Below are 12,500 nucleotides of genomic sequence, written 5' to 3' on the forward strand. Positions count from 1 at the left end.
GAAATATCTTCAGATCCGTCACATTTCTTTTAAACTATGCTCTTAAACATTTTTATTTATTTATTTATCTATTTATTTATTTATTTATTTATTTATTTATTTATTTATTTATTTCTAGAAGCATACATGTATCTTTCCTAGCATAAATAAATGATCACTGAAATAAGCTTTTTTTTATTTCGATTTATATATTTTTTATTATATAATATTGTTTAAATTCACATTTTTATCATATTTCAGTTTGTTTATTTATTTATTTGTTTATTTATTTATTTATTATATCTTTTTTTAAATTGTATTATTATATAATAATGTTTACATTTATATTTTATATCTCAGTTTATTTATTTATTTATTTATTTATTTAGGTATTTAGGTATTTATTTATTTACTTCTTCATGCATATATTTAAGTTCTATGTAGAATGATTATATAGTTATAATTCTACGTATTCTGAATTAAAGCCTGATTTTCGGGATCATTCACAACTCACCATCAGGTCAGAATATAAAAAAAACTATTGAAATGAAATGAAATCAAATTAAAATGATTTTAAAGCTCAGATGTAATGTTTCATCAAAGATTAATCACAGTTTAGAAGGAACTCACCTTTCCCATACAGTACATATGCAAATGAGGAAGTGAAAGGGCGGGGCTTAACATAATTATACCGATCCCCATAAAGGGAAAACACACATGAGGTCACACATCAGCTACTGTGTTGTGTAATAAAATGTGTCCATGGAAGGTTATTTTTGTACCTGGGGTGAAAACTTTTGCATGATATTTACTAGTATATAATGTAAAGGCCAATTTAAAAGCTGCAACTCACGACAGAAAAACTCGCCGGATCGTCAGCGTTTGTGTTGCGTATAAACGCCATTCGACGGGTTTCGTCGTCCGAACCGTCGGTGCAGGAAACGCCGGGGTCAAGCGGTGACAGCCGGCGTCGCTCTCGCCTTTGTTCTTTCTAATTAAATTCGTTAAACAACAAAGGCTTCGTGGCTCCGTCCGCACCGTTATACGTGCTACGTGAGGTCCATTGTCGCTTTGATTTATTTCATTAGTTTTTAGTGCTCAATAATTGCACATCTCATTACGTCCCATAGGCTTATTGATGTCCGCTTTGAACGAGCTCCAGATCTTTGTGCTTTGGCTTCCTGGGACTTAATTAAACAATATCTGCCATGCTGACTAATCAGAGCCTGGTTTCCATCAAGTGTTTTTATTTATTTATATATTTATTTATTTAATGACTTTATCCAAAGGCATATCATGCCGAAGTGCTGTAAAAAAAGAATGAATATATAAAAAAAAAGTTTTAAACACTCAGACGTTCATTTATCAGGATTCGTGCTCACAAATTCCTCACTTAGCCGATAGGACATGTTTCAGCGTGCTGCAGTTGAATCGATGGCTGAAATCGAGCTGCCGGTTCATCCCTGTGACCCGGATGTGGATAATTGGCCAGTGAGAGCCAGTGTGGATTTAATGCTACATGATCTGAGCCATTTTTACCACAGGCTGATATCGATAAATATGCATATGAGGAAAAAAGAAAGAAAGAAAGAAAGAAAGAAAGAAAGAAAGAAAGAAAGAAAGAAAGAAAGAAAGAGAAATCTGAAGTCAGTCGTGTATATATTTAAAGTATATATATATATATATATATATATACTTTAAATGCACGCACGTGATCATACAATTATTTATGTTTAATTTTTTTTAACTTAATCATACAATTATTTGTTTAATAATTGACAATGTATATTTCCCCCAAACAACAAAATATAAAAAAATTAAACATAAATAATTGTATGATTAGTCCCTCAGAAAGTATGTATTATTATTATTATTATTATTATTATTATTATTATTATTATTATTATTATTATTATTATTATTATTATTATTATTATTATTATTATACAATATTGTTTATATTTTCTATCAATTTATTTATTTATTTATTTGTTTGTTTGTTTGTTTGTTTATTTATTTATTACATTATTTTTACATGCATACATGTAACTTTCCTTGCATAAATAAACTGGTATCACTGAAATAATTTTTTTTTTCTTTCTATTGCTTTGTTTCCATAGTAACAGCTCATCCACCACGACTCTTATGGCTTCACTTCACATAATTAAATTCACAGTCTAATAATAAATAGACCGGGGGGGGGGGGGGGTGTTTTACTATAACAAGGAAAACATAAGAGTTCATGAGACATTTATTAAATATGGAACTGATGGAAGGAGTCTCCAGTGTCAAGAGAGATTATATTATATTATATTATATGGATGTAGATTATAAATGAACAAAAATGATGTAAGCAATAAATTAATGAATTGTTAAGAACTGAGCGGTGACAGTCGCTTGGTGTCATCCGGCTCATATCCTATTTAGATATTGTGTAAGACTTATAAAGATCTCCACTATTTTAACTCCAGCATCAACTGGAGCATGAACAGACAGAACAGGATCCAGTTTGTTTTGCCAAACCACATCTCGTTTGTTTACAGTCTTGCGTGTTGAGATGAGAATTAATTGCGTCCTCTCTGTTCCCCCAGCTGTGTCTTGCGGCACGCCAGCAGCTCCCCTGAACGGAGGCGTGATGGCGCCCGATTACTCGGCAGGCACGCGCGCTAACTACTTCTGCAACGAAGGTTTCCGGCTCTCCTCCAAAGAGGTGACGAGCACGGTGTGCCAGGCCGACGGGACCTGGAGCAGCCACAACAAGATCCCACGCTGCACCGGTGAGATTCTCCAAAACCCCGCGGCTGCGTCAGTACGCTCGGCGATCGTGGGTCGAAACAGTAATTAATCCTGTCGAGACCTGAGACAAGTTGAACTTGGATGTGTTTTGACGGTACATCTGCATACGGAGCGATTTGTCTTCATTAAGCTTCGTTAAAGTTCCTTACAAGTCGTACGGGCGTAGAATTTTTTTTTTACATACGTTTGAGTTGATGTACGTCTGTTTAGTTTAAACGCTCGTGCTTGGGTGGAGAAGTTTAAAAAAATAGCACAGAGAGATTTTCTCTATCGAGAACCTTTTTTGATCTGGATCCAGTCCTGTGATAGAAACTCCACAAGTAGACAAGGTTTTATAAAGGAAGTGAAGGATGCTGGACCTCGCTGTTGCACTAGTGTTGATTAAATACTGAGAAACAACATTAAAGACTGCATCGGATCCAGCGCCGCACAGCCGGAGTACAGGTTCCACCACTCATCACTCTGAAGCTCTTGTCCATCACGTCTCGTCTTCCTCGTCTCCCTCCTCATCCTCTCGTTCTTCTGCATTTATACAGTAGATGCACTTATCCAGAAGCACTTTGAAGTCTGTTTAAAATAAAATAAACCCTGATACTGGTTCACTAGGTCACAGACTAAGAGCTCCATCAGTCTTAAAAACATCCGTCGCGAGAAAAGGACGCAGACGACACGAGGTGCTTTTTGTTTTGTTCTGCAGGAACAGCTAAGGCTTTAGATGTTGTGTGAAGACACACACCGGGGTTTGACTCGGAGGCCTAGAGGGAAAATATTCCCCCCGTCTCGGAGTCTAAAATGAATTAGATTACGTTCAGGATTGATGGACAGTCGTGTATGTGCATTGTGTAAAATAATTTGTTCTACGTGTCATGACTAATGACGACATTCATAATCATTTATAACGTATTATTGACATGATGGGAAGATGATGACGATGATGATCCAGCGGGCTTTGCTTTGTTTGGTGTTTGTGATACGAATTCATAAAGAAAGTGTGACGTGTGTCCATTAGAGACACGTGAGAACAGATTTTAGCGCTTATAAAGGCTTATAAATGAATTATAAGCTGTTATGAATGTTATTCTGGTTCATTACAGATACACAAAGTCTTTCTGAATCTTATTTAATAAGGTTTGCATTTCGTCCCACAGTCATGGTGTGCCCCAGTATCGGCTCCTTCGCGCTGGACCACGGCAAGTGGAAGATCGTTAACGGATCTCGTTACGAATACGGAACCGTGATCGCCTTCAGCTGTAACCCCGGTTACTACCGCCTCGGCCCCGCCCACATCCACTGCACATCTAACGGGACATGGAGCTGGAGGAACGAAAGGCCGCGCTGCAAGAGTGAGTTCGGGACTGACGAATATATAGACGTTTAATAACTTTTAACCTCAAACCTTTGACGCTAGAAACGGATCCGAGAGCTCGCGTAGTCTCGTAATTTTACCTTTTATGTTTCTTATCCTACTTATTTACTTTTCCTGCTTAGATAAATTAGCGAAAGCAGAACAGAGCTCATGATAAGATCTGATTACATTCATCGCTGAGGTAGAACTAATAATAAATAGTTGTACATGGAGTTTGTTTATAACCAGAAATAAATAGGCAATTTTTTATTTGAGTTGTTTGTTTTTTTTCTTACATTTTTACCTTTCACTAATGTGTAATCAGTGAGGAATATGTTACCATGACAACCCTGTTGTTATTATCTTCCAGCTTTAGTGTAAGTGACCTGAAGGTGTAGTGTAGGTCCAGAAGATTCTGAATTGAAGTCGCCATCGGGTAATAACATCAGCCACGTCCTTATCGTCCTCGGGGACGCAGACAGGACCGCCGTTTACCTCCTTCGATAAAGTCGCCGCTCTTTTGCTCACGTTCTCGCTGGAAAATTCGAACCGTTCGTGTAAAAAAAATGTAAAAAAAAAAATAATAAATTCAATCATCTACCAAACGTAGAGGCAGAAAGAACGTGAGCGCCGGTGAGACGCTCCTGAAAAAAAAAGTCCCATTTTTCCAGGCTTCTTATCTCACTTCGGCACTTAGTCTGAGACGGCGTCATTTTTTTTTCTGGCTGTAAGATTGACGACGCTCGTACGTCGACGTCGGCTCTGCACGTCGTGTTTATCTGTCTCTGCTCCTCGCTCAGATTGGCCACGAGATACGGCGTGTTTCAGCTGGACTTACTTTCTTTTACCTGAAGCAATAAACCGGAGACGTTATCGAGATTAGTCAGCTATTCTCTCTCTGCGTTCTCTCCGATGTTTGTAAGAGGGCAAAGAGACGAGATGAATAAAAGAAAAAAAAACAGCCAGACCATTAAATTGGGTATAAATTACAGCTGTACGTTTGACATTGTGCTACTTGCCAGCTCATTCCTCTGCTTCTATATTACCTTTTACTGCAGTTATTTCTTGCGGGATGCTGCCCACTCCTCCTAATGGGAAGAAAATTGGAACTCAGACGACCTTCGGAGCGACGGCCATTTTCACCTGTGACGTGGGCTACGTTCTGGTCGGCTCGACCGTACGCGAGTGTCTGCCGTCGGGGCTGTGGAGCGGCTCGGAGACTCGCTGCCTGGGTACAGACACCAGCAAGTTGGCATGAAACCTGTTTTAATTGTCATATGAAATAATAAATATCTCTCTAGTTTAAAACTGGATCTGGTTCGATAAAACATCTCATCCTTCTTCTAGGATGATCTGGGTGCGAAAATTAAGCTACACTTGCATCGTCCTCTTTAGTAACTGCCTGGTCAGGATCACGAGTTAAATTATGTTTGTATTTTGGGAAACAGAGCCATGTGAATCTGTTGGGAATCTGTGTGTGTGTGTGTGTGTGTGTGTGTGTGTGTGTGTGTGTGTGTGAGAGAGAGAGAGAAGAGACAACAGTGGCTCAGCAGAGTGTTTGAGCTCTCCCGGTGAGAGGAACGACTGTATCATCAGTCACTAGGTCCCACAAGCTGCTACGAATCCAACACACACACACACACACACACACACTTCCAATCCTCATGCTGTCTCTCAGCTGAGCCATAATTTTACATTATGCTTTCCATCATGAGAACCATCAAGGCAGCGTCTCAGCTCCCTCCAAACACCTGCCTCATGCAGAACAGATGCCACAAAGCCTTGCCATCTTGCACCGTTCAGCGTGCAGCACCACGACGCCGCTCCGCACACGCTCAGTCACACGCTTCCCCACGGTGGAGCGGAGTTTACATCACAGGAGGCGTCAGTGTCGAAGACGTCGCCTCGTGTTTGTGTTTGCGTTGGTGTCTTTTGCTCCCGGTGCGACACAGATGCCGAGTGTTTTTATTAGAATGTGGTTGTGGTTCTGTTTGTTCTTTCCTCAGCGGGTCACTGTGGAGAACCGGAGCGGATCGTGAACGGTCAGGTGATCGGAGAGAACTTTGGCTACAGGGACACGGTGGTGTATCAGTGCAACCCGGGCTTCAGGCTCATCGGCTCTTCAGTACGAATCTGCCAGCAGGACCACAGCTGGTCAGGACAACTGCCCTCCTGTGTGTGTGAGTGTTCCACGTCCTTTAGGTGCTTTCTATGAGGAGCAATTAAAACATGACGTCTTTTAAATCTCATTGATTCATGATCTAGAAACTGGAATAAAATGGTACAGGGGTTAAGAAGTGTATTATAGAGTTAATAGGTGGGGGTTACTGTGGGTTAGTTGGTGTACTGGGAGGTTAATAGGGGTGTTAGGACAGTAATAGGTGTATTAGGGGGTTTAAATGGTGTATTAGGGGGTATTAGGTGCATTAAACTGATTAAAGGGTGTATTAGGGTTAGGTTTTTTTTGGTGTTAGTTGAGGCTTAACAGGTGTATTAAGGGGTTTAGTGGGTGTGATAAAGGGTTAGTTTAAGGGGTATTAAAGGGTTAGTTGGTATATTGAAGGGTTTGTTGGTATATTTGGATAATGTGTGCGTTACTGGTTTAGATGGTGTATTAGGGGGTTAATCTGTATATTAAGAAGTAAAAGGGGGTATTAGGGGGATAGTTGGTATTCATATGTGTATTAAAGTGTTAGTGGGTGTGTTAATGAGTTAGTTGGTATATTGGGGTTAATGGGTGCATTCATGGTGTATTAGGGGGTAATATTTGTATTAAGTGGTTAATGTGTGTATTGGGGTTAGTTGGTGTATTAGAGGGTGAGTTGGGGTTAATAGGTGTGTTAAGTGGTTAGTGTTAGTCAGTATGTTAATAAACCAACTAACTAATAAGCTAACTAACTCCCAATACACCCATTAATCACTTAAGTTGGGGTATTAGGGGGTAATAGGTGCATTAATGAGTTTGGTGGTGTATTGGGGTTAATAGGTGTATTAAGGTGTTAGGTGGAATATAACGGGGTTAGTAGGTACATTAAAAGGTAAGTTGGTATATTAAAGGGGTAATTAAGGGGTTAATCCCCCTGCAAGTCATTAAGGCTGTAATTAGCTGAGAAAAATGCTAAACTGTTTACTCCGGTGGTCCGTCAGGATCTGAAATCACTCAGAGATCCCGAAGCCAGCCCACCTCCACCGTACCCCCTTCCCCGCCTCCCACACCTTTAGAAAAGTGATTACTCGGATCATTCGTTCAGGCTGCTGGAGTAGAACCGTGTCCTCTAGGACGGGATTCAGAAGGTCTGATCCGGAGGATTAAACTGACACACACAGTGAGACAGAAAGCAGATCAAGCTGTGGGATAGAATCCAGGTGAAAGCCAGAGAAAGGTTCATTACAGTGTACAGTGTTTCATACACACAGTAAATACAGCAGTCTGAGTTTAGATAATAGCAGACGGTGTAAACGTTTAAGTCTATGAACATATCGATCAAACCTCCACCAAATAATCCCAACACTACATCGTCCTGCAACGGAACCCAATTAAGGTGTAAGTTTTTGTGTGAAAACGTTTTTCATTCATTGCTTTAAATGTTTATTTTGAACAGATGGCAAAATTTGCATATCATTTGGTGTGCAACAAAACAAGTCATTCTAACTTTTGGAAGACAACTTCGGAGGGCAAAAACTTTTGAAGTATTTTCAGGAAAGATTTTTAACGCGGCGTTCACACATGCGACGACTCGCTAGAGATTCAGTCCAGAAATCTTTTGTTTTCAGAGAGACCCGTCGAATCCCTGCAGCACGAGCGACGGCGAGCTTTGGTGACTAGACGTGGGCGTGTTCAGACACGAACTTTATGCAAATACGGAGCGTCTCGGTGCAGCGACTGCCAATAAATGGGATGATCTCATCTGATGAACACAAATCTCCTTAAAGCTCCATTTTAGCTGCAAGAAAACCGATTTGTTGTCGAGTTTGTTAAATGCTAGTGGAAAACGTTATTACCATGGCAACCACAAGTAGAGACTACAACGTAGAACGTAGACTTGCAGCAATGTTTATGTGAACGTAGCATAAGGTTTAATATGGATATTGTGTTCAGAAACAAGGGGGGCACGGTGGCTTAGTGGTTAGCACGTTCGACTCACACCTCCAGGGTTGGGGGTTCGATTCCCGCCTCCACCTTGTGTGAGTGGAGTTTGCATGTTCTCCCCGTGCCTCGGGGGTTTCCTCCGGGTACTCCGGTTTCCTCCCCCGGTCTAAAGACATGCACGGTAGGTTGATTGGCATCTCTGGAAAATTGTCCGTAGTGTGTGATTGCGTGAGTGAATGAGAGTGTGTGTGTGTGCCCTGCGATGGGTTGGCACTCCATCCAGGGTGTATCCTGCCTTGATGCCCGATGACGCCTGAGATAGGCACAGGCTCCCCGTGACCCGAGGTAGTTCGGATAAGCGGTAGAAAATGAGTGAGTGAGTGAGTGTTCAGAAACATTAATAATCCACTTTAAAAGAGTTTTAAAAATTTACCACGAATATTTGCTTTGTGACAGCGATCAGCTGCGGGCATCCAGGAAGTCCGATATACGGGCGTACGGTGGGAGACGGTTTCAACTTGGGAGACGTTGTCAGTTTCGTCTGCAACGATGGCTACGTGTTGGAGGGGCCGTCTCAAGCTCAGTGTCTTCCTGAACGCCAGTGGAGTCATCAACCTCCCGGCTGCAGAGGTGAATCTTCTCAAAGCCTCTGACTGTGTGTGTGTGTTTTTTTTTTTTTTAAATCAAGATAAATATAAGATTTCAGGTGTTTTAACATTTAGGGAAGGAGTCTCCAGTGTCAGCGCTGTAACATTAAATATGTCTCTTTTAAAAGAAATAAATAAAACACTGACAAATGGGCAGTTTTTCAGCTGTTATAGTGTAAGTGACAACATAAATGGATAAAAGGTCCTCTATGTCATTGTTTAATAAATGAAAACTGTAACGATCAACAAATTGCTGTGGTAAAGGAGGTAATAAAACACTTCAGGTCTTGTTGTTATGAGAAAATAATCAGCTTTGGGGTGCTAGCGCTAGCGCCGCTTCATCACACCGGACCGTTATTGAGTTTCTGGCACTAACAGCACAACACTGACTGATTGATTCTTTATTTCAGTCGGAATTGTGACTCTGTGTAATAGGGGAAAAGTGGAGCTGTGTGCGGGTTAGGAAGCAAAACCGAGTAAACTGAACGCTGAAGCTTGTAAATGCTGAAGCTTGGATACGGTGTAGATGTAGATAGTAATATTTTAATAGTATTAGTTGAGTTTAAATCCTTTTAATGTTGCTTTTTTTAGTGATTGTGGTTTCTGAGACACTGTTAATGGATTGTTGTTGTTTCTTCCTCAGTGGTTAACTGCACCGATCCCGGCATACCAGCTAATTCCATTCGGAAGAGTAAAATCGAATTCGGGAATTTCACCTTCGGCACTGTGGTATCGTACGACTGCAATCCCGGGTATTACCTCTTCGGGGCGGCTGTTCTGACCTGCCAGCCTGTAGCCTACTGGGACCGACCGCTACCCGAGTGCATCGGTGTGTTCCTGCACCTTTATTCTTATTTCTATATGTATCAAGATAAATAAATTCCAAAAAAACATGATAGCGTAAGTAAGTCTTTGAGGCAGGGTTGCCAGATCACAGCAGAAATAAGGAAAAAATAACCTGAAACTAATTCAAACCCAAAGACTATGGAGCATTTATTACACCATTTTTTTTTAATTCTGGAAAGACCGACACTTTTGCAGTATATCTTAGTATAAATTCTTCTGTCTTTTGCTAGATTTCGTTGAATTTTTTTAAACAAGATAATGGAGTCCAGAGACTATTTTAATACGCTCTCAATGAACATCAATGGACAAGTAGTAATTTGCAATAAATTTTGTAAAAAGAAAAATTCTAAATTTTCTGAGCATGATAATAAATGTATTAACATTAAAAGCTTGAAAGCTTGAAAGCTTGAAAGAAAGAAAGAAAGAAAGAAAGAAAGAAAGAAAGAAAGAAAGAAAGAAAATCCTATTCATAAATATATACAGTTTGTTATAGTACTACTATTATTATTATTATTATTATTATTATTATTATTATTATTATTATTATTATTATTATAAAAAATAATAACAGTGTTATTATTATTGTAATTATTGTTCTTGTTATCAATTATAGTAATAACAACAACAAAACAACAGCAATAATAACAATAGTAATAATAATATATACTATAAAATTATGTTTTTATATATATTTGTTTAAAAACACTTTTATAGTATACATTATTATTATTATTATTATTATTATTATTATTATTGTGTTGTTGTTATTATTATTTGTTTTATTATTATTATTATTATTATTATTATTATTATTAATAATAATAATAATAATAATAACAATAAGAGACTTTTATTAATGAATTAGCTTAGCAGTATTCTTATTTATCATTGTGCAACAGCAGTATAAAAACATATCAGATATTTTTGCATATATTTAGATTTTCAAAAAACGTCTTTTATTTTTTTTTACTTCATACACGCCGCTTTTTTCGCCCGCAGATACACCTGTCTCATTCCTGCAGATCTTCTTGCTTTTTAATGTAAGGCTTTTAAAAAAAGTTTGCTGCTCTGATAACAGTCGCGTTACGCGCTCCACCGCCGTCTTTGAAAATTCTTCCTTATTTTAAATCGTAACAATCCTGCGGTAGGAAAGAAAACCTGCAGTCATTTTGAGATCAGCGTGATGCAGAAGTCTTTAGGTGAGTCTGAGGTTTAGTTAAAGAAAATGTGTTTGCTTGCCCTTGAGGCAGTAAGTGCATCGTCGTTCTCTCACCTGCATTATCATAACTGCTACAAACAATTATGAAAACAACAGGAAGTGGAATTTTAATGAGGAAGCTCTTGCTTGGTGGAAGCGATCGCGCTCTGGAATGTTCTGCATCTTATTACAGATGGAGGTGTTTATGAGAGTGTCATGCTTTGAGTTATTGTTGGTAAATGAAACGACGTGTCACGAAGCTAATCAACACCTGCTCACTAATTCGTAGACGTTAAAGAGCTTAAGACTATGTTCGAACGTGTGAGACGTGTGAGATGGTGTAGAAGAATAAACAGCGGTGTGTATATAACTGTAGCCAAGCTCAAATCCTTACAGTGTGTCTTATTGAAATGGTTCTGTACGTCACAGACACTCGCTCGTCTCAGATCGTACCTTTGTTTCTGGAAATTTACTCTCCCATTTTAAATAAAAGGAGATGATGGAATAAATGGAGGATTATCAAAGCCGATTTGGCAACCCGCTTCTGCTTTACTGAGCGTGAAGCAGCGTGATACCTGCCCCAGTGGGACTTTATTAGTGCTTGATTCAGTTGCTGGTTTTGGCCACTAGAAATAGAAATAATTACTAAATGCTACATGCAGCTTATAAAACAACAGGTTTGTCAGTCTGTCTGGGGTTTTTAGTCTGTTGCAGGTAAAAAGGCTTGATTATTTTTTTTTTGTTAAAAAGAAAAGAAAAATTGCGGAAAACTAAATCGCGGTGGCTTAGTGGTTAGCACGTTCGCCTCACACCCCCAACCCTGGAGGTGTGAGGCGAACGTGCTAACCACTAAGCCACCGTGCCCCTTTGCAGTCGTTACTTATGGGTTTAAATTGTGAGTCTCTATAAGTAACCACTGCAAAGGGGCACGGTGGCTTAGTGGTTAGCACGTTCGCCTCACACCTCCAGGGTTGGGGGTTCGATTCCCGCCTCCGCCTTGTGTGTGTGGAGTTTGCATGTTCTCCCCGTGCCTCGGGGGTTTCCTCCGTGTACTCCGGTTTCCTCCCCCGGTCCAAAGACATGCATGGTAGGTTGATTGGCATCTCTGGAAAATTGTCCGTAGTGTGTGATTGCGTGATTGAATGAGAGTGTGTGTGTGCCCTGCGATGGGTTGGCACTCCGTCCAGGGTGTATCCTGCCTTGATGCCCGATGACGCCTGAGATAGGCACAGGCTCCCCGTGACCCGAGGTAGTTCGGATAAAGTGGTAGAAAATGAGTGAGTGAGAGAGAGTAACGACTGCGCTCATGTTGGACGTGAACCGAAGAGCGCTTTGCGTGTTGTGATGATGTCACATGACGGGTCAAGACTCAGACCTCTGTAAAACCGTAAGATTGATTTGTTTGTCAGACAGCAGTTTTTATTCCGCTCGTCAGTCACTCGAGCTCGACTCACATCAACTGAAATTGTAGGGATTTGTGAATAAGGATTTTGAGGTTTTGTGTGTTTCAGAGGTGGAATGCGGTCACCCCGGCATCCCGCCTCACGCGCTTCTGATGGGAGAAAAGTTTACCTTCGGTTCGAGCGTACGCTACACGTG

At 40.0% G+C, this 12,500-nt stretch overlaps 1 protein-coding gene across 1 annotated transcript in view; it reads left to right on the forward strand.

Moving 5' to 3' along the window:
• csmd3a (CUB and Sushi multiple domains 3a) overlaps positions 1-12,500 on the forward strand; it is a 235,509-nt gene that overhangs the window by 174,100 nt on the left and 48,909 nt on the right. The window contains exons 50-56 of the mRNA XM_060861354.1: positions 2,571-2,756; positions 3,924-4,118; positions 5,179-5,352; positions 6,127-6,300; positions 8,667-8,840; positions 9,501-9,686; positions 12,413-12,500. The exon at positions 12,413-12,500 is cut by the window's right edge and continues 86 nt beyond it. Coding sequence (XP_060717337.1) covers positions 2,571-2,756; positions 3,924-4,118; positions 5,179-5,352; positions 6,127-6,300; positions 8,667-8,840; positions 9,501-9,686; positions 12,413-12,500 — 1,177 coding nt within the window. The remainder of the gene's footprint in view (positions 1-2,570; positions 2,757-3,923; positions 4,119-5,178; positions 5,353-6,126; positions 6,301-8,666; positions 8,841-9,500; positions 9,687-12,412) is intronic.

The sequence above is a fragment of the Tachysurus vachellii genome, chromosome 25 (assembly GCF_030014155.1).
Source record: "Tachysurus vachellii isolate PV-2020 chromosome 25, HZAU_Pvac_v1, whole genome shotgun sequence".
Lineage (NCBI taxonomy): Eukaryota > Metazoa > Chordata > Actinopteri > Siluriformes > Bagridae > Tachysurus > Tachysurus vachellii.